Source organism: Doryrhamphus excisus, chromosome 1 (genome assembly GCF_030265055.1).
Source record: "Doryrhamphus excisus isolate RoL2022-K1 chromosome 1, RoL_Dexc_1.0, whole genome shotgun sequence".
NCBI lineage: Eukaryota > Metazoa > Chordata > Actinopteri > Syngnathiformes > Syngnathidae > Doryrhamphus > Doryrhamphus excisus.
In genome coordinates, this window is record NC_080466.1 from 7,847,070 (window position 1) to 7,863,629 (window position 16,560).

The 16,560-nt window shown below is 42.4% G+C and overlaps 2 protein-coding genes across 4 annotated transcripts in view; one reads left to right on the forward strand and one right to left on the reverse strand.

Moving 5' to 3' along the window:
- The first annotated feature begins 706 nt into the window (after positions 1–706).
- On the forward strand, positions 707–6,292 carry txndc11 (thioredoxin domain containing 11). Of its 2 annotated transcripts, XM_058090734.1 has the most exons (13): positions 707–1,073; positions 1,826–1,922; positions 2,007–2,126; positions 2,206–2,303; positions 2,486–2,615; positions 2,692–2,785; positions 2,869–2,981; positions 3,088–3,291; positions 3,362–3,908; positions 4,134–4,306; positions 4,380–4,492; positions 4,813–4,893; positions 5,016–6,292. In XM_058090734.1, the coding sequence occupies exons 1-13, from the start codon at positions 952–954 to the stop codon at positions 5,530–5,532; spliced, it is 2,409 nt and encodes an 802-aa protein (XP_057946717.1). In that variant the 5' UTR covers positions 707–951; the 3' UTR covers positions 5,533–6,292. The 2 variants fall into 2 exon arrangements, with proteins under 2 accessions (XP_057946717.1, XP_057946726.1); XM_058090743.1 differs by lacking the exons at positions 707–1,073; positions 1,826–1,922; positions 2,206–2,303 and having other exon boundaries at positions 2,008–2,126.
- A 97-nt stretch (positions 6,293–6,389) lies between these two features.
- The window catches only part of LOC131140343 (uncharacterized), a 33,885-nt gene continuing 23,714 nt past the window's right edge, over positions 6,390–16,560 (reverse strand). For both annotated transcript variants that reach the window (XM_058090663.1, XM_058090673.1), the window contains 23 exons: positions 16,395–16,520; positions 16,127–16,317; positions 15,966–16,054; positions 15,463–15,593; positions 15,211–15,338; positions 14,986–15,103; positions 12,742–12,960; positions 12,491–12,661; positions 12,259–12,408; positions 12,117–12,181; positions 11,917–12,046; positions 11,575–11,660; positions 11,361–11,490; positions 11,047–11,237; positions 10,867–10,957; positions 10,657–10,786; positions 10,374–10,564; positions 9,697–9,858; positions 9,483–9,619; positions 8,969–9,108; positions 8,771–8,865; positions 8,457–8,688; positions 6,390–7,743 (listed from right to left, as the gene is read on the reverse strand). In XM_058090663.1, the coding sequence (XP_057946646.1) occupies positions 7,664–7,743; positions 8,457–8,688; positions 8,771–8,865; positions 8,969–9,108; positions 9,483–9,619; positions 9,697–9,858; positions 10,374–10,564; positions 10,657–10,786; positions 10,867–10,957; positions 11,047–11,237; positions 11,361–11,490; positions 11,575–11,660; positions 11,917–12,046; positions 12,117–12,181; positions 12,259–12,408; positions 12,491–12,661; positions 12,742–12,960; positions 14,986–15,103; positions 15,211–15,338; positions 15,463–15,593; positions 15,966–16,054; positions 16,127–16,317; positions 16,395–16,520 (3,183 nt within the window). In that variant the 3' untranslated portion in view covers positions 6,390–7,663. The remainder of the gene's footprint in view (positions 7,744–8,456; positions 8,689–8,770; positions 8,866–8,968; positions 9,109–9,482; positions 9,620–9,696; positions 9,859–10,373; positions 10,565–10,656; positions 10,787–10,866; positions 10,958–11,046; positions 11,238–11,360; positions 11,491–11,574; positions 11,661–11,916; positions 12,047–12,116; positions 12,182–12,258; positions 12,409–12,490; positions 12,662–12,741; positions 12,961–14,985; positions 15,104–15,210; positions 15,339–15,462; positions 15,594–15,965; positions 16,055–16,126; positions 16,318–16,394; positions 16,521–16,560) is intronic.

Consider the following 16,560-nt stretch of genomic DNA (forward strand, 5'->3'; position numbering starts at 1 on the left):
TCGTCATGAGTCACCCACAACAGTTGCCTGCATCCTTCTAGTCTATGCTGCCGATATCCTTAAAGGAGACTTTGGCTGTAAGAGCTTCCAGGTATTAATTGCAGTGGTGTGAAAAAGTGTTTTTTTGTTGGTTGGTCACACTTAAATGCTTCGGATCATCAAACAAATATTTAAATCTTAGTCAATGACAACACACCTGAACACAAAATGCACTGTTTAAATGAAACGTTTTATTGTTAAGGGACGAAAAAAAATCCAAACCTCCAAAGGCCAATTCAAAGCCAATTCAAAAGCTTTAGGATTCAAGCGAATCCAAAATTACAAAAGATAAGTCAATTATTATTCGACTTAATCTTGAGTAGACAATATCATAAAAATATTTCTATAACTACAATACCTTTTTGTACTTTTTCCGCCACTGGGTCTTAGTCAAGGATAGTCACAAAGCGCCCTCTGGCGGTCATGCAATTTCACAGGGTAAACTGGTGTCGTCATAAAACTGTAGGCACTGTCTATAAAGAGTGCGAAGATCCCAACACGCATAATTCACGAGAGTATTAAATGATTATTGATTAGATCAAATGCATGTATATAAACAATGAGAATAACTTGCATTTGAAAGTAATGTATATTTTTATTCAATTTTCTTGCCACTATAGGAAAGTGTCAAACCATTAAATAGTTTTTAGACACGGTCCCTGACGTCATTACTGCGGAAATGACTTAATGTTTAATATTTTTAGCGGAAGTGATAGGTCTACGTGGTGGAAGAAGGTTGGTGCTGACCGTGTGCTGGACTTTCCACGCCGTCTACGCTGATGTCAAATCCAGTTTATACCCCGTGTCCGGTCCAAAACGAGCCGCCCACCCAACCAACGTCAGGCAAATGGAAACGTTGTTGAGCCGCTTCCAGGGTGTATAAATGGGACGAGTAGCCGCCGACGGGCTGTAATGCGGCGCGCTCGGTTGAGTCTCCGGCAGGTGCTGAGTCTGATGGCCCGGAGACCAGCTCTCCTTTGCGGGGCCATCGTCCTCGGAGTTCTGCTCGTACTAGCCGTCAAGTTGACATGCAGGTACAAACCAGTAAAGCTTACTTTTCTTCGATTAGGTTTTAATATGGCAACGTAAATGTATAACTAGGGGCTGTTGTGGTCATTAAGCTCCTCCACTCAAATCCAATTATGCACTGCTATCGAAAATCTGAAACTGCTTTAAGTATCACTTATATTATGACTAATATTACATATTATGACTTTTTGCAATGTATTTAATGTCATGTGACGTCATTGTTCTTGTTAATCGGACAATAAAATACATAGAAATGACATATGGGAGACACTTGTAGTACTCTCTTCACTCTGAAGGTGCTTGTTACTGCCACTCTTCCATACAGAGGAAAAAGTAAAAAAAAAAAAAAAAACTTTATTAAAATACATGAACAGCAGTGCTAGATAGAGCTTAGTCAAGTCAAATGCAAGATATTTTTCTGCTCTACTGAATAAATGAAGGAATTTGAATTCCAAATGGAGGATTATATATTCAAACTTAACAATAGGTGATCAGAAGTTTACAACAACGTATCAGAACTTTTTTCCCAGAGGAGGAAAAAAGGGTGCATCTCCTTCATATGAAATAATCCCTCATTTACCGTGGTTAAAGGAAAAGTGCACTTTGCACTTTCAGCTTTACAGATGCCATGTCTGCTCTGCAGGTGTTGTGTGTGTAATGGTAATGATGTCTACCTCAACACATGGTGGCAGAAGTCGTAGTAAAGCTAATTTATTATTTGGAGCTTAACACTCTCAATTTGTGTTTTTATCTGCAGTCGTGCGAAAAATGTTGTGGCAGCAGCTCGACCGCCGCTGCGCTTCTTCTCCGCTGAATCCCCCGTCGTGGACCTCTACTTGGGTCAGCTAGACCAGGTAAGACCCTTTTGTTTGTTCTCTTTTAGAAGAAATGTTTGAATCAGTGAGTGAGTCGGCATTACTGTTGTTTTTCCTAACCAGGTGGAGCGTCTCAGGAGCGTGGCCGAGGTATCTTTCGTTTTCTTCTACGCGCCGTGGTGCGCCCAGTCCATGGCCGCCAGACAGGAGGTGCAGCTGGTGGCGAAGAAGCTAGCCAAACAGGTGCAGAACGCGGCACAAATAAACAAACCAAAGGAATTGCCTTTACTCATTTTATGTGGTCCCCCTCTGTGAAACTCAGGTACAGTTTGTAGCCATAAACTGCTGGTGGAGTCAAGGCAAGTGCAGGAGGCAGAAGCGCTTCTACCAGTATCCCATTATTCATCTCTTCTACCGACGGTGAGACGACCCCAAATGACGTATCCAGTCAATCTGTCAAAACAAATTTTAAGTGAAAATGGGTGCTGCAACCCACACAATTTGTCAGCTTTGTCCCAACATAGGAAAAAAGATGGACAAATATCAGGCTTCTATTGATGAGTAATGGATGGACTCCTAAAAGATCTTCTTTTGTGTGGCAGGTTCGGGCCCATCGAGTACAAGGGTCCGTTTGTGGCTGCCTACATGCAAAGTTTCATCCTCCGAGTCATCACGCCACTCACTTACCTCCCGACCAGGGAAGCGCTGCAAGAGTACCTCTGCTGTCACGACGTGTGTTTGCTCATTCTGTGTCACCTACATTGAATGTAAACATTTTCTTAAAGTGTGTTTTTTTTGTGCCTCAAAGTCACGAGTGGTGGGTTTCTTCGATTTCAACTCATCCCCTCAGCCACCAGGCTACATCATATATTTGACCTCTGCTCTGCAGGCCCTAAAAAGAGGTAAGGAGATTGTTATTAGTATATGCAATGGGAAATGTGCTTGTGGCAGTTACATCTCAAGTAAAGGTGTTTTGCTGGTGCAGATTTTCGGGGTACAATCCGATTCGGGGTGGTGACCAACAGACATGTGGCCGACGCCATCTCATTGAAAGAGGATGAAAGCGTTTACCTTCACAGAAGAGTCAACGCTTCTTTGGTGAGCAACAAAATGCTTGCGGTGTGAAATACACTGGTTTATATGCCACAGCATCCAAAACAATAATTGTATCAAGCTCAAGTAGTTACTTATTTTTTACTGTCAGATTTTCCCAAAAAGGGACCGTAACTTCACCTCCCAGGCTATCTGCAACTGGGTGTTTGAGCACCGTGAGAGTGTCCTGCAGTGGCTGCAGCCTCCAGGTACCAAGTCTTATCTACTGGAACAGCATCTAAGCAAAGGTGCCGCGCTGCTGCTTTTCCTGCCGCACAATCCGCTCACCTCCAAGCCAGACGGCCTCCTACAGCAGGTGAGCAGACATGGAAAGATAACATTGTCATGTGAGATGATCACATGGATTGATCCAGTTTCACTCTCAGGTAGCAGACATGGCTCTGCGTTATCATTCCTGTGACTCTATGCTTAATCAGCACTCCAGCTGGCCGTGCTGCCAGTCTGTAATCATCCCCGACTCCAGTGTGTGGTGTGATGTGTGCTCATTCCACTTCAAGCCTTTAGAGGGAGCTACCCTTAAACACCGCTGCCTTGACCAAGCGCCTCTGGCTTGTAGCAGCTTCCTGCTGAGCTACAGTCCACTGAGCCAACATAGTGCCTGCTGCAGGAAAGTACCTCAGCTCAACAAAACCAAAGAAGTATTCAGAAATTCCTCGGCCAAAGGCGATGACCTCACGGGGCTTCGCTGTCAGACCAATAGGACACTCAGGTTTTACGTGCTGGACATCGACCTGAATTGGCCCCTGGCTGTACGGCTTGGAGCAGAGCCAGGCAGAAACAGGAGCATCTCGCACCACCACCAGGAGACCGTAGAGCAAAGTGATGGCTTGTTTGCTGCCATCGTCAACCTGAAGGACGAGGTTCATTACGTGCTCCAGCGAAGCCACGCCAACACCCTGACTGAGTCCTTAGGTGAGCCCAGGACCACACAAAGGTCCAATATTGGACGTTGCAATTGAGAAAAATGCTTTTAGTAAGCCTTTCTGTGAACATGGTGTTTTGTGTCTTTAGCATTAATGCTAATGAGCAAAAAATAATAAAAAATTATACATTTGAATAACAAGATAGTCATAGCTACACAGTTTAACATTTTAGTTCTCACACCAATATAGAAAGACGTTGCTCTTCCTCTTCCAGAGGCCTTCATCAGGAACTTCAGCGCCCCCTACAGCCTTCTGCAGAGACACCTGGTGGGGGAGGACCAGCGGAGAGGCGCAGCCACAAGGCCAGGGGAGCCTGAGCCTCCACGGCCGCTCATCACCGAGCTGACCACTTCCTCCTTCCTGCCTTGCATCATGGACCTCCAGAAGGTGAGAAGTCTGCCGTGAAGCCCTCTGACCTAATATTATTTATTTATATTTTCTATTATTATTATTCCTGCAGGATGTGCTGCTGTTGTACTACACTCAGTGGTGCGGCTTCTGCACCGCCCTCAACCATGTCTTCATACAGCTGGCTAGGTTGCTGCAGCGGAACAGCAACGTCACTGTGGCCAGGTTGGACACTAAGATTCTACAAATCATCTCTGTGATAATTGCGGCTACATACTACTGTACATGTAATACAGATATCCTCAACGATACAATACTTATTCAGTCCCGTCTGTATCCCTGCAAGGACGTTTTGCTTGATGCCAAGCATATATTTCGACCTATCTTGTGCTTACATTTTATGACAGTTCAGCTAGCACATGAAAATAAAAGTGAGTGATTTATATACATACATTGAGCTGTGTGAGAAATTCCATTTAAAGTCAAGTGTTTTTTTTCACAACTATACAAATAGACAATGTAGACTTACAAAAGTTTGTCTGCAGGGTGAATGTTGCACAGAACGACCTCCCGTGGGAATTCATGGCGTATCAAGTTCCCTCCATTCTTTTCTTTCCACGATACAGGTGAGGGTAATACTCCTTCAAACATTCACAAAGAAACACATTTTATTAGCAATCCTAGCATGGGTGTGAATGCTATCTCTCAGCATTCATCAAATCAGTTAAAGTTGTGTTTGTGTTTGAAGAAAACACGAAAGCGTGAAGTTTCCTGATGATCTGCCCATCACGCTTCCGAACCTCCTCCGCTTCATCCTGAAACATTCTGGCTTGCCGTCTTACATGGACAAACCTGCAACATCACATGACAAGGAGTCATCAGGGCCCGATGGCATCCTGCGTGCAGAGTTGTCTGCCCTCCGGGAAGAGGTACGGACGCTACACCGTGCCCGCAAGCTGCTTTCTAACCAGCTGGCTCAGCTGTGGCGTGACAACCGTCACCTCAAGTTTGACGCGCGCAGCCTCCAAGCGCAGAACGTTGAGCTGCAGCAGGAGAGGCAGAGCTTAGAGGAGCAGCACCGGGAGAAGAGCCGGCAACTGGGCGAGGCGGTGAGGCGGCTGCAGGAGCTGGCGGACGCCTCTGAGAACCTGCTCAGTGAAAACACGCTGCTAAGGATACTGCTGAAAACCCTCAGAGACACTACAGAGGTGAAGGAGCGAGAAGATGATGCCCCCACGCAAAGAGGAAGCCATTTAGCATCCTGACAGGTACTTGGGGCGATGGGGGCACCAGGATTATGAGCAGACAAGTGTTGGGAACCCTCCTTGATAGTGTAGACCTCCACCAAGGCCAAGATTCCAGCCAGGTATTAAATACAAGTGGTTATTTTTGCAGAAAGAAATTTGAATAATAATGACGCTAGCTGACATCATAGGGGTCATGCTTCCTGGATGGCGGCGACCAATCCTTGCTCCTTATCACTACAAAAATGATTGGTATTGTACGACCGAAGCAACATCTGTCAAAATGAACACATAATTGTTTAATTTAATGTATTATCCCCCAGAGACCATTTCTTTGCAGTTATTGAGTGGACGCCATGCTGACATGTGGTGAAAGGTATTCATACGCTGACAAAGTGGTCCCCTGTGTAAGCCTTACCACACTAAGCAAAAACAATAAAAATAGAGCAGAATTTGGAAGGATTTGAGTGCCAACCTTGGTGCCAATAATGCAACCTATTTTTCTCCTTCCTTGTCTACTACCAAAAACACCTTCAGTCTTTTGTAAATCACAGCGCTATTCAGTGGCTGACTTTTGGAATGGAATTGCACATGTACAATTAAAACCACCCGTTTAAATAAAAACACTTTTCACTTGTTTTATTAAGCCTGAATCTATTTTTACGTAAACCATTTGAATCACTAAAAATGTTATTTCAAATTATTCAGGTATGGAGATGCTGCAATTGTTTACATGTGAATTATTGCACCACTTTCTACGGATTAAAGGTTTTTTTTTGTCTTTGTTGTCCTGTGTTTTCCTTTAATTGTATAGCTCAAAAACATGACTGCTTTTGTGTGGCCTGATTCTAGTTCAATAACAACAATAAGGGACGATATAAGTAGCAATCGATGGAAGCTGTGATTTATTTTATTATTCACATAAGCAGAGAACAAGTATAAAGTCAATCTGAGAACATTTGATGACATCTAAAATGTACAGTACAATATAGCATAGATCATATGACTAATAGCCGACACCTCTTATAAAGGGGAGATATTACGCTTTTTCCACTTTTCTGGCCTGTAAATGTTTTTGGAATGTTGTTTTCTCCTGTTAAATGATGCCAAGGTTACAGATAAAAAGGTTTGCCATTTGGAAGTGAGCCCTGAAAGAACTTTGGGATAGCTCTGAATGCTCGGTTTCAGAGTTTTTTTTTAACACTGGCTCCCTGTGATGTCACAATGAACCAGACTTCCTTATATGGGCGTTCCCAACTACGAGCTGTAGCTCCACTGTTTCACAGCTCGGATGTTAGCACGGAGCTAGCGCTAATGGCTTCCAGGACAAATTTGCTCCAAGTTTGAAGGACAGCTAACTTAACTAAAGAGACCACCAGAAGTGGTTGGAGATGAAGATTCCAGGTGAAGAGAAAAACATGGCATTGATATGGCGTAGCTGAACAATCCACCAAACTGTTGCCGATGCCTTTAAAACATTACTTGGAGTCAGAAACCAAGCTGTGAGTAACAATGTAACAATCAGTGTTCTAGCTGTGTTTATTTTGTGTAAGTAAGTAGTTGTCTGTGTAACATTATAGTGTGCGCATACAGGGAGCGTCTTACCGGCACGCATGCAAATTACAAGCTGCAGTTAATAGCCTTTTTTCACCAAAATTGATGTGTCTACCAAAGTGTTTTTTTTCAACAGAGGTAGTCCCCAAAAATCGTGTAATAAACATATTTCCACGACCGATGTTGTGCCAAGACTGTCTGCACTTAGTACCCTTGGACCTACGTTACCACTCTGAGTTCATACACGGTAAGTCAGGCGTCACCAACCAGTAGCTCCTAGCCACTTTTCTCCAAATGGTATATTCATTTATTAGGATGGAAGGCTTTGGAGTGTGACCAATCACAGTGGGCATGCCTGGAGGTGGGACGTGGGTGGAATAAATTAAAACAAACTGTTTTGGAAATACGACGCAATACAGCTGGAATAGGTGGAGATTCTGGAAGACCTAGAAAGCTTTCTATATGGGTTATTGTGTGTAGCTGCTCTATAGGAGTCCACGACTCAATACAAAGGGCCGAAAATGGGCATAACAGGTCCCCTCTAAAATGGTTGATTTAATAATTTAAAAAAGAACAGCATCAACGAGGTGTTGCTCCTTCATACTCCAGCATGGACTGACGGTATGAGGACACCAAGGATGAGGAAGAGCACGCCGATGTCTGCTCGTAGGTGGCCACCTGCAACAGGAAATGATTACAGTTGTTATGCATGCAAAGATGCCACTAGAAAAGGATGACTTTTTGAGCTAAAACATTTCTAAATATCTGCTGAAAAAGTATTTCAGAAAAAAAGGTAAACACAGCTCATTTTCTATAGTAAACATAAGCTTTACAGATGCCAGGCAATGCATGTTGTGGTAAAGACACTTGTCCATCCACCTCTTCTATGCCACTTATCCTCACTAAGTTTGCGGGTATGCTGGAACCTATCCCAGTTGATTTTAGGTGAGAGGTGGGGTACACCCTGGACTGTTCGCCCGCCAATCACAGGACACATATAGACAACCATTCACACTCACATTGATATCAATTGACAATTTAGAGTCTCCAATTAACCTTTTGGAATGTGGGAGGAAAACGGAATACCCAGAGAAAACATGCAAACTCCAGATATCCAGTGGAGATTCAAGCCCAGATCTTCCTGTGTGGCCAATATGCAAATCAATATGCAACTGTGATAGTAACCAGTAAATACAGTATATTGAAAAATCCAAAGGATTCAGAAATAGTCAATATAATTTATTATTAAAGGACAATTAAATAATAATATAATAATAATAATAATTATGTAATAATAATATTTTCAATTTACTTAATTCATATTTCTTTTGGATTCATATTGTATTTAATTTTGGTGCAAGAAATTTCACAGCACTAATACAAATACTCACCACTGGCACTAGATGATGCAGGAGACGTGACAGTGGACCCTGATGGGGTCACTGTGGGGTTGGGAGAGTTTGTGGGGTCATCTTTGCCTCCCTGAAGCCCCACCCCTAGTGTGTCAAGCTCCGATTGCCTCTGGCTCTTAACCCACGCTAACACCAACTCTTGATTTTCATAGGATTTCAAGTCTGGCAAGTGGGTTCCAAGAAGACCACGGACCTCATTTACAGTCAGGGCCTGAAACAACACAGGGGAATGACTTTAGTACTCAAGTAAACGAGCCGGGCCTGAAGACAAGAGTGTAACAAAATCAACTAACCAAGACAGCGGATGGATTCAATGAGGTGAAAGTTTCCAAATCCATGTTGACATTAGAGTTGACTAGACTTTGAATGTAATTCAGTGGTGCTCCCCCTGGAGTTTGAGGTGACAAAGATCAGTCAGGCTCTAAGCCATTTCAATGTTAAGACACAAGATCATGTACTGTACAGTATGTAAAGGTGTCCTGTTTGCTTACCAAGATAAGGCTTTATGAGCTGGTACTCAGTTGTGGGGATAGTGACGCGGGTGGTGGTTACTCCAAAAGCTTCTCTGGCGATGGGGAAGAGAGCTTGCTTTTTCTCCAGAGTGCAGTTGGATATAGTGATAGTCGCGTTTCTAGAGGAGACACAACCAAGCTTCAGATAGGTACTTAACTTAACATGGTTTAGCTTTGAATATGCGGCATGTCCAGGCATTGGCACATGGCATATATGCCATAAAAACACGAGTGTTCTTGAGTACCATCAGCTTGTACCACAGCTTGAGAATTAGTGATGTAACTTATACTGTGAATATGCTGCATGTGGTTTGTGGTTTGTCACAACTGTAAACAACACAGGAAATGCAATGACGCTCAATTAGTAAGAATAAGAAATACTCGAATATGTGTGATATTTACACACTAAAAAAGTTACACTTTTGTGAAATGTAATATGCCACGTATTCCTATGTAACATGCATGCATGTTCAAAATAAATTAAGTCAAATACCCGAGATTGTGTGGTGAGATACTCTGGAGGACACTGGCATCCAGGGTACACAGGTTTTCTCCTCCAATGGCATTGAGCGTTGCGGTATTGAGGTTGTTACCGTCATGAACCAGATATTTGGAGATGATCTCCTTCGCCTGCAAGGGTAATCACACAGGTCTTTTAGTGAAATAGTCAAGTAACATATTTTATATATTGTGTTTTATTTATATACTAGGTTAGGGTCCCATGGCCCATTGGAAGGATCCATTAGAGAAGACAGTGTGTCAATCAGGGTGATGGTCCACATGTTGATGTCAGCGCTGGTCGCTTGACGTGACGCCGGGCCTAAGAGGCTGACCTGATTCTCTGGGATGGCTGAATGGTTGGCGTATGCCTACAAACATAAACATAAACAGTCATCCATTATTGGCACATAGAAAATAGGGACATGATGCTGGCATGAATCATTCATTCATTCATTCATTCATTTTATACTGCTTATCCTCACGAGGGTCACGGGGAGGGGTGCCTATCCCAGCTGTCTTTGGGCGAGAGGCGGGGTACACCCTGGACTGGTCGCCAGCCAATCACAGGGCACATATAGACAAACAACCATTCACACTCACATGTTAACCTAGCATGTTTTTGGAATATGGGAGGAAACCGTAGTACCCGGAGAAAACCCACGCATGCACGGGTAGAACATACAAACTCCACACAGAGATGGGGTGGAATTGAACTCGGGTCTCCTAGCTGTGAGGCCTGCGCGCTAACCACTTGAATAATTTTTCCCCAAACAGTGCTTTTGTTTTTAGACCATAAGCACAGTGGCTTTAGTATATTTGGAAGTTAATAGAATAGAGGTGTACATTTACATTTACAGTATTATAGCTAATAGCTTGGGCATACCTCTCGTAGCTTTTCAAGAATAATCTTGAGGTACTCGTCCTGGTCCACTTTCTCCATGATGCCGGCTAGGTTGTTCCTGACAGTGGCAGCACTGAGGCAGCAATTGAACTGGTTGATTTCATCATAGTCAAACGGGAAGGCCTCATCGCTGATGGTCACTTGTGTGATTTCTCCCACATTACACTCGTTTGCTACAGTAGAAACAAAGACAAAAGCTCCTGAATCAACAGAGAATGTCGCTCTGGGAGAGGTAAACATTAAAATCAGGAAACATTGGACGAACCGACAGATCGCTTTGCTTTGTTTTTATTGGACAATCTGATTTCTCTCTTCAAGTTCTTCAGCTTTTGTCTGCCCACACCATTTTTCCTAAGTTCTTCCAGGAAGTCCTTCAAGAAACTCCGTTTTGTTTTCTTCACCATCAAAACAGAAGAGACGCATAAATAATCACCCAATACATCAAAAGAATACATACAGTACATTTGCTACGTACTTTGTTAAAGATTTTATAGAAGTTAGATGTCAGAAAAAGAGGTAAATTTCCAAGCTCCTCCAAGGTGGCTTTGGTCCAGTTCGATGTAGCGCTGAATACAAAAACACACAACATATTATCTGCTGATACAAAATACACGAGTAAGGAATTCACTTTTTAGCATCCCTGCCCCTGTCGTACCCGAGTGGCGTGTTCCCGCTCTGCAGTAAAGTTTCTACAGCAGCAGCTTGATCTGCCGTGAGATCTGAACAGTGCTGCAGCTTATCCAAGATGGACGAATCGGAGGTGTTAATGTATGAGCTGTCCAGAATACAGCACATGTTTCCTAGCACAGATATGTCATTCTTGGTCAAGCTTGTGCTGACGATATTCTTGAAAAGAGAAGAGAGAAATTTGATTTTTTTTAATCAATAAAACATTTTAAAAACTAAATAAACAAACAATAACTACATCGCAGTTGACCCACAATATCTCATACTTGTTTCGGAACTCACCAGACAGTTCCTGGCATTAGTAAACAGAGCATCGCGTTTGTAGCTGAGCACCGTGGAGAAGATGAAGAAGTCTGCTTCTGATAGCTGTTCAAAGTACAACTTGCAGCTGGCCGTTGGCACGAGGGAATAACTGCAGAGGGCCAAATGACAAAACCAACATGAACACTGCATACTGTTCAAGCCAGAAAGATGATGAAAATAATGATGCACTTACTCATAATACAACAATACATCCTGGGGGTAAAGCTCAAATCCGGTGAAATCTAGCTCGTTTTTGATGTGATTGTACATGCAAGTTAGCTGTCAGGAGAACAAAAAGCATTTAAAAGTGTTGCTGTACTCCAAGCTATGTATCTATTTTAAACAAAAACAAATAAGGGTCTGTAATTAGCACTGCTTCAAAAAACATGCACACACACTATGGCTGCAGGCAACCTCTTAATGTACAGTCACTTTTTTTATTAACTTTGCAGTGGCAGTAGCTGCAAGTGATGCATTTGAATCATTTAAGGAGTTTTCTGCTTATTATCTCATTGGTAGAGGTAATCTCTCTCACCTGTGTCTCCACCAGATTGACTTTGTTGTTGCCTGATCTGCGGCACGCTTTGATCAACTTGTTGATTTGCAACTCTGAAAAATCTCTCACGCTGGTGCATGTGAAGCCTTGCAGCAGAGATGACGACAAACTACAGGCAAACATGCACTGTCAGTCATCAAAATATTTTAAGATGAAGAGGAAAAAAATGAAAAACTCACTTATTCGGAGTTCCTATCAGTGTTGTTGCTGATTCTTTGGCTACAACATCGAAAAACAGTTCAACCTGTGACAACAACAAAACACATTATACAGTATACGATGTGTACAGCAGTGTTTTTTTTTTTTTTCAGGATCTCCCACCTGCGTGTGTTTCCATTTCTTGCTGTTGAGCTTGGTGATAATGTTCTTATTTGAGCTCAAGCCCAGCAGCAGAGAGGGAGGGATCTCAGTTGCCAAACTGTCAGGAACGTTCTCTATGATAACGTCACTATCGCTGTCGACTGAGATGATCTAGGGGAAAAAAGGTTCACACTCCCAGGTAAACTTCCTTTTCAGTCCAAAATAGACTTAGAAATCCTCGAAAGGGTCAAACCTGCAACGCAAAGATCTGTTGGATAATTGGTGGTGCAGTCATAAGGTGCGACAGGAACACAGGGTTCTGGGATGCGGTGATCAGCTGGGAGCCGTTGATATTGATAAAGGTGTTTGTGGGTACCCCGATGATCAGGGAACCCAGCATAAACAGCGATGATATGTTACTGATCTTTTGGGACAAAGAAGACATAACGTTGGTGATAATATCACAAATTAAAATCAAGTGTGCTCCATATGTGAGAGAGCTACCTGCAAAAGCCCTGAAGATGTGAGAGACAGGATAATGGCCCTGGCCTGACCTTCATTCCAGCCGGACACATTGCCTAGGATGTCCAGGGAAAGAAGTAGGTCTTCGGGTTTGATGGTTTGGATCTGACCCTGGGAAATGCCAGTGCTTTCACTCCCAAGCAATGCGATAACTGAGGCATCAATGGTGTTCCCAAAGTTATGCGCCAGAGCAGAAGCCACCTATCGGTTAAAAATGAAATATTAATATGCTTAAAGCAAACATGTTGGGCATTTTTTCACAGAACAAAACAGTTCCTATGTGTTTTAATAACATAAATGTGGCATATTATGGACATAATACTCCTAAGATGAACAATTACAGAACATTTAAGTCCTCTATATACAGTCCCTGACAAAAGTCTTGTCGCTTATCCAAGTTGTAAGAACAACAAATAATAACTTGACTTGTAGTTGCTCAATTGGAATCAGAAATGACTTATATGAAAGGCAAAGCCCTCTAGATTATGCTTTTTATATCAAAATAAAGTTTTGTACCATTCATTGAGTTTTATCATTTAATTAGGACATAAAGGTCAGATTTTGCTTGGACAAAAGTCTTGTCGCATACAAAAAAATGTAGAAATAATACATATACTTAATTTTGAATACACAAATATGCTACAATAACATCAGAACATAAAGTCATTGTACCTTGGAAAAAAGAATTAATATTGTGTATGGCTTCCATGAGCTTGGAGGACTGCATCCATACGTCTTGGCAATGACTCAAATAACTCATCTGGAATGGCCAAGAAAGCAGTCTTGCAGGACTCCCAGAGTTCATCAGGATTTTTCGGCTTCATCTTCCAAGCCTCCTCCTTCATCTTACCCCAGACATGCTCAATAATGTTCATGTCTGGCGACTGGGCTGGCCAATCCTGGAGCACCTTGACCTTCTTGGCTTTCAGGAACTTGGATGTGGAGGCTGAAGTATGAGAAGGAGCGCCATCCTGCTGCAGAATTTGCCCTTTCTTGTGGTTTGGAATGTAATGGGCAGCGAGAATTTCTTGATATTTCAGGCTGTTGATGTTGCCATCCACTCTGCAGATCTGTCGCACACCCCCATACTGGATGTATCCCCAAACCATGATTTTTCCTCCACCAAACTTGACTGTTTTCTGGGTGAATCTTGGGTCCATGCGGGTTCCAACAGGTCTTCTGCAGTATTTGCGGCGATTGGGATGCAGTTCAATGGATGATTCATCAGAAAAATCAACCTTCTGCCACTTTTCCACTGTCCATCCTTTCTGCAAGCTGTGGGCCTTGGCAAATGCAACACGATTTTTTTGTTGGCTGCCCATTACATTCCAAACCACAAGAAAGGGCAAATTCTGCAGCAGGATGGCGCTCCTTCTCATACTTCAGCCTCCACATCCAAGTTCCTGAAAGCCAAGAAGGTCAAGGTGCTCCAGGATTGGCCAGCCCAGTCGCCAGACATGAACATTATTGAGCATGTCTGGGGTAAGATGAAGGAGGAGGCTTGGAAGATGAAGCCGAAAAATCCTGATGAACTCTGGGAGTCCTGCAAGACTGCTTTCTTGGCCATTCCAGATGAGTTATTTGAGTCATTGCCAAGACGTATGGATGCAGTCCTCCAAGCTCATGGAAGCCATACACAATATTAATTCTTTTTTCCAAGGTACAATGACTTTATGTTCTGATGTTATTGTAGCATATTTGTGTATTCAAAATTAAGTATATGTATTATTTCTACATTTTTTTGTATGCGACAAGACTTTTGTCCAAGCAAAATCTGACCTTTATGTCCTAATTAAATGATAAAACTCAATGAATGGTACAAAACTTTATTTTGATATAAAAAGCATAATCTAGAGGGCTTTGCCTTTCATATAAGTCATTTCTGATTCCAATTGAGCAACTACAAGTCAAGTTATTATTTGTTGTTCTTACAACTTGGATAAGCGACAAGACTTTTGTCAGGGACTGTACAGTCGTGTTCACAGCAGCCGTTTTATGCAGTACCATAATTTCTGGACTATAAATCGCACTTTCGGGTGGCTTGGGGACATACAGTATAGCCAGGTGCGACATACATAATAATGACTGACATGAGTGAACATTACCATCTCATAGTTATAAACTTATAGTTACCAAATATGGGAGCATAGGGCATGTTACATGTTGAAATGTTTCCCTCAAAAAACCACAGTCCAAGTCATATTTATACACAATCCTACAGCTCACCTGGGGGTCCAGGTCGGTGCACAGGGTGGTCAGGTTGTGCAGAATTATCATACTTTCCTCCGGTGACAGCTGGTTAAAGGCCATCCCTGGCACAAAGCAGCGAAGCTGCAGTGGAAGGCTGCAATGACAAAGTGGCTAAAATGTCTTTAAGAATTCTTTGCGAGGTTCTAATTGTGTGTACAATAATGTGATCAATGTTTCAAAAATAATGATGCCGTCACTCACAGTATAGGGTTGAAGTTGTTGTCCTGGGTATATAGCAGCTCTGTGTAGTAGCTGGTGACGTTGTCAGGTAGTACGGTTTGGTTGAAGATGGCTATGTTCCGGAGGTCCACGGTGAACACCTGGAGGAACTGCAGCAAAGAGGCAAAGATGGTTTAAATAGATGTTCATACAGCTTACATAGAATTCATACACTAAGCTAAATAAATAAATAAATAAATATATATATATATATATATATATATATGGCTGTACCTCAGCAGATCCAAATGTGAAAAGCAAATCATCCAAAGTGATGAATTCAAAGAAGGGTCCAATGTAGTCAGCAAACCAGGCTGTTGAGTTCAGCTCGGGGTTGCTTGTGTCGTAACACCGTGGCACCGTTGCTACAATGATCGTTTTTTAAAATTACTTCATTGGAGGATTCAATTTACAATATTCAAGTCAAGTTTATTTACACAGCCTTTCATCACAAAAAAGTCTCAAAGGGCTTTACAAGCTGGCAACAATCGACAACATCCCCTGATCTGAACCCCCAATATAAGTACATTTTTAGAGTGTTAAAGTGTTAACACTCGAAAGTGTTAACATTGGGATATATAGCATCATAATATGTTGGACAATGATTATAATTACCAATCAACTACATTTGCTTTGCTTTGTTTACCATATTAGGGCATCATTTTATAGTTACCATTCATAGAGTTAGTTATCACTAAATATTTTAAAAAGAAAGGTGACCCAAAAGTTGCACTGACCTGAGTTGAGGAAGGTTGTGATAGTGTCATACACGTCTTGTCTCACAAAATCCACATCAGTGTAGTTGAATTCACCTAGAACTGAGACACTGAAACGAAATAAAAAAACATCAAGTTTAGATCTTCATACCAGTGTGGTGAAAACAAACTGGAAAATGTACAGTTTCTGGAAGGCGACGCAGGAGGCGTTGTATGTCTCGTTGCTTGTGAGAAGATCCTTTGTGAGGAATGGCAAGTAGTTGTGGAGACGCTGGTCAAACCAGGCATTGACCTCTGATCTTGAGGTGTTGCTGAGAGCCATGGGCCAGAGGCACGGCAGCATCGGCTTTCGCACCCCCTCCGGGAGAGTCTCCTGCGATGTAGAGTCATGCGGTTAGGTCATCACAGTGATTACTGTATTTCTGTATCCATGTTTAAATATTAACACACCATTTCCAGGAACGAGGGTGTCAAGTGGTAGGTGCTGAAGATGGAGCAAAGTTTGGTATCATCGTCAACAATGTCAGTATGACGGAGGTAGTTGCCAAGATCAAATGGAGACATGGAGTTTACCAACTTGAGTCACAATGACAAACAAGAGGTAAATATCATCATT

Excerpts from the sequence above, each read along its gene's own strand:
- txndc11 (XM_058090734.1), top strand. The coding sequence starts at position 952 with ATGCGGCGCGCTCGGTTGAGTCTCCGGCAGGTGCTGAGTCTGATGGCC. Across the intron at positions 4,307-4,379 it reads GCATCATGGACCTCCAGAAG|GATGTGCTGCTGTTGTACTA; the intron begins GTGAGAAGTCTG and ends TTATTCCTGCAG. Across the intron at positions 4,894-5,015 it reads CTTTTCTTTCCACGATACAG|AAAACACGAAAGCGTGAAGT; the intron begins GTGAGGGTAATA and ends TTGTGTTTGAAG.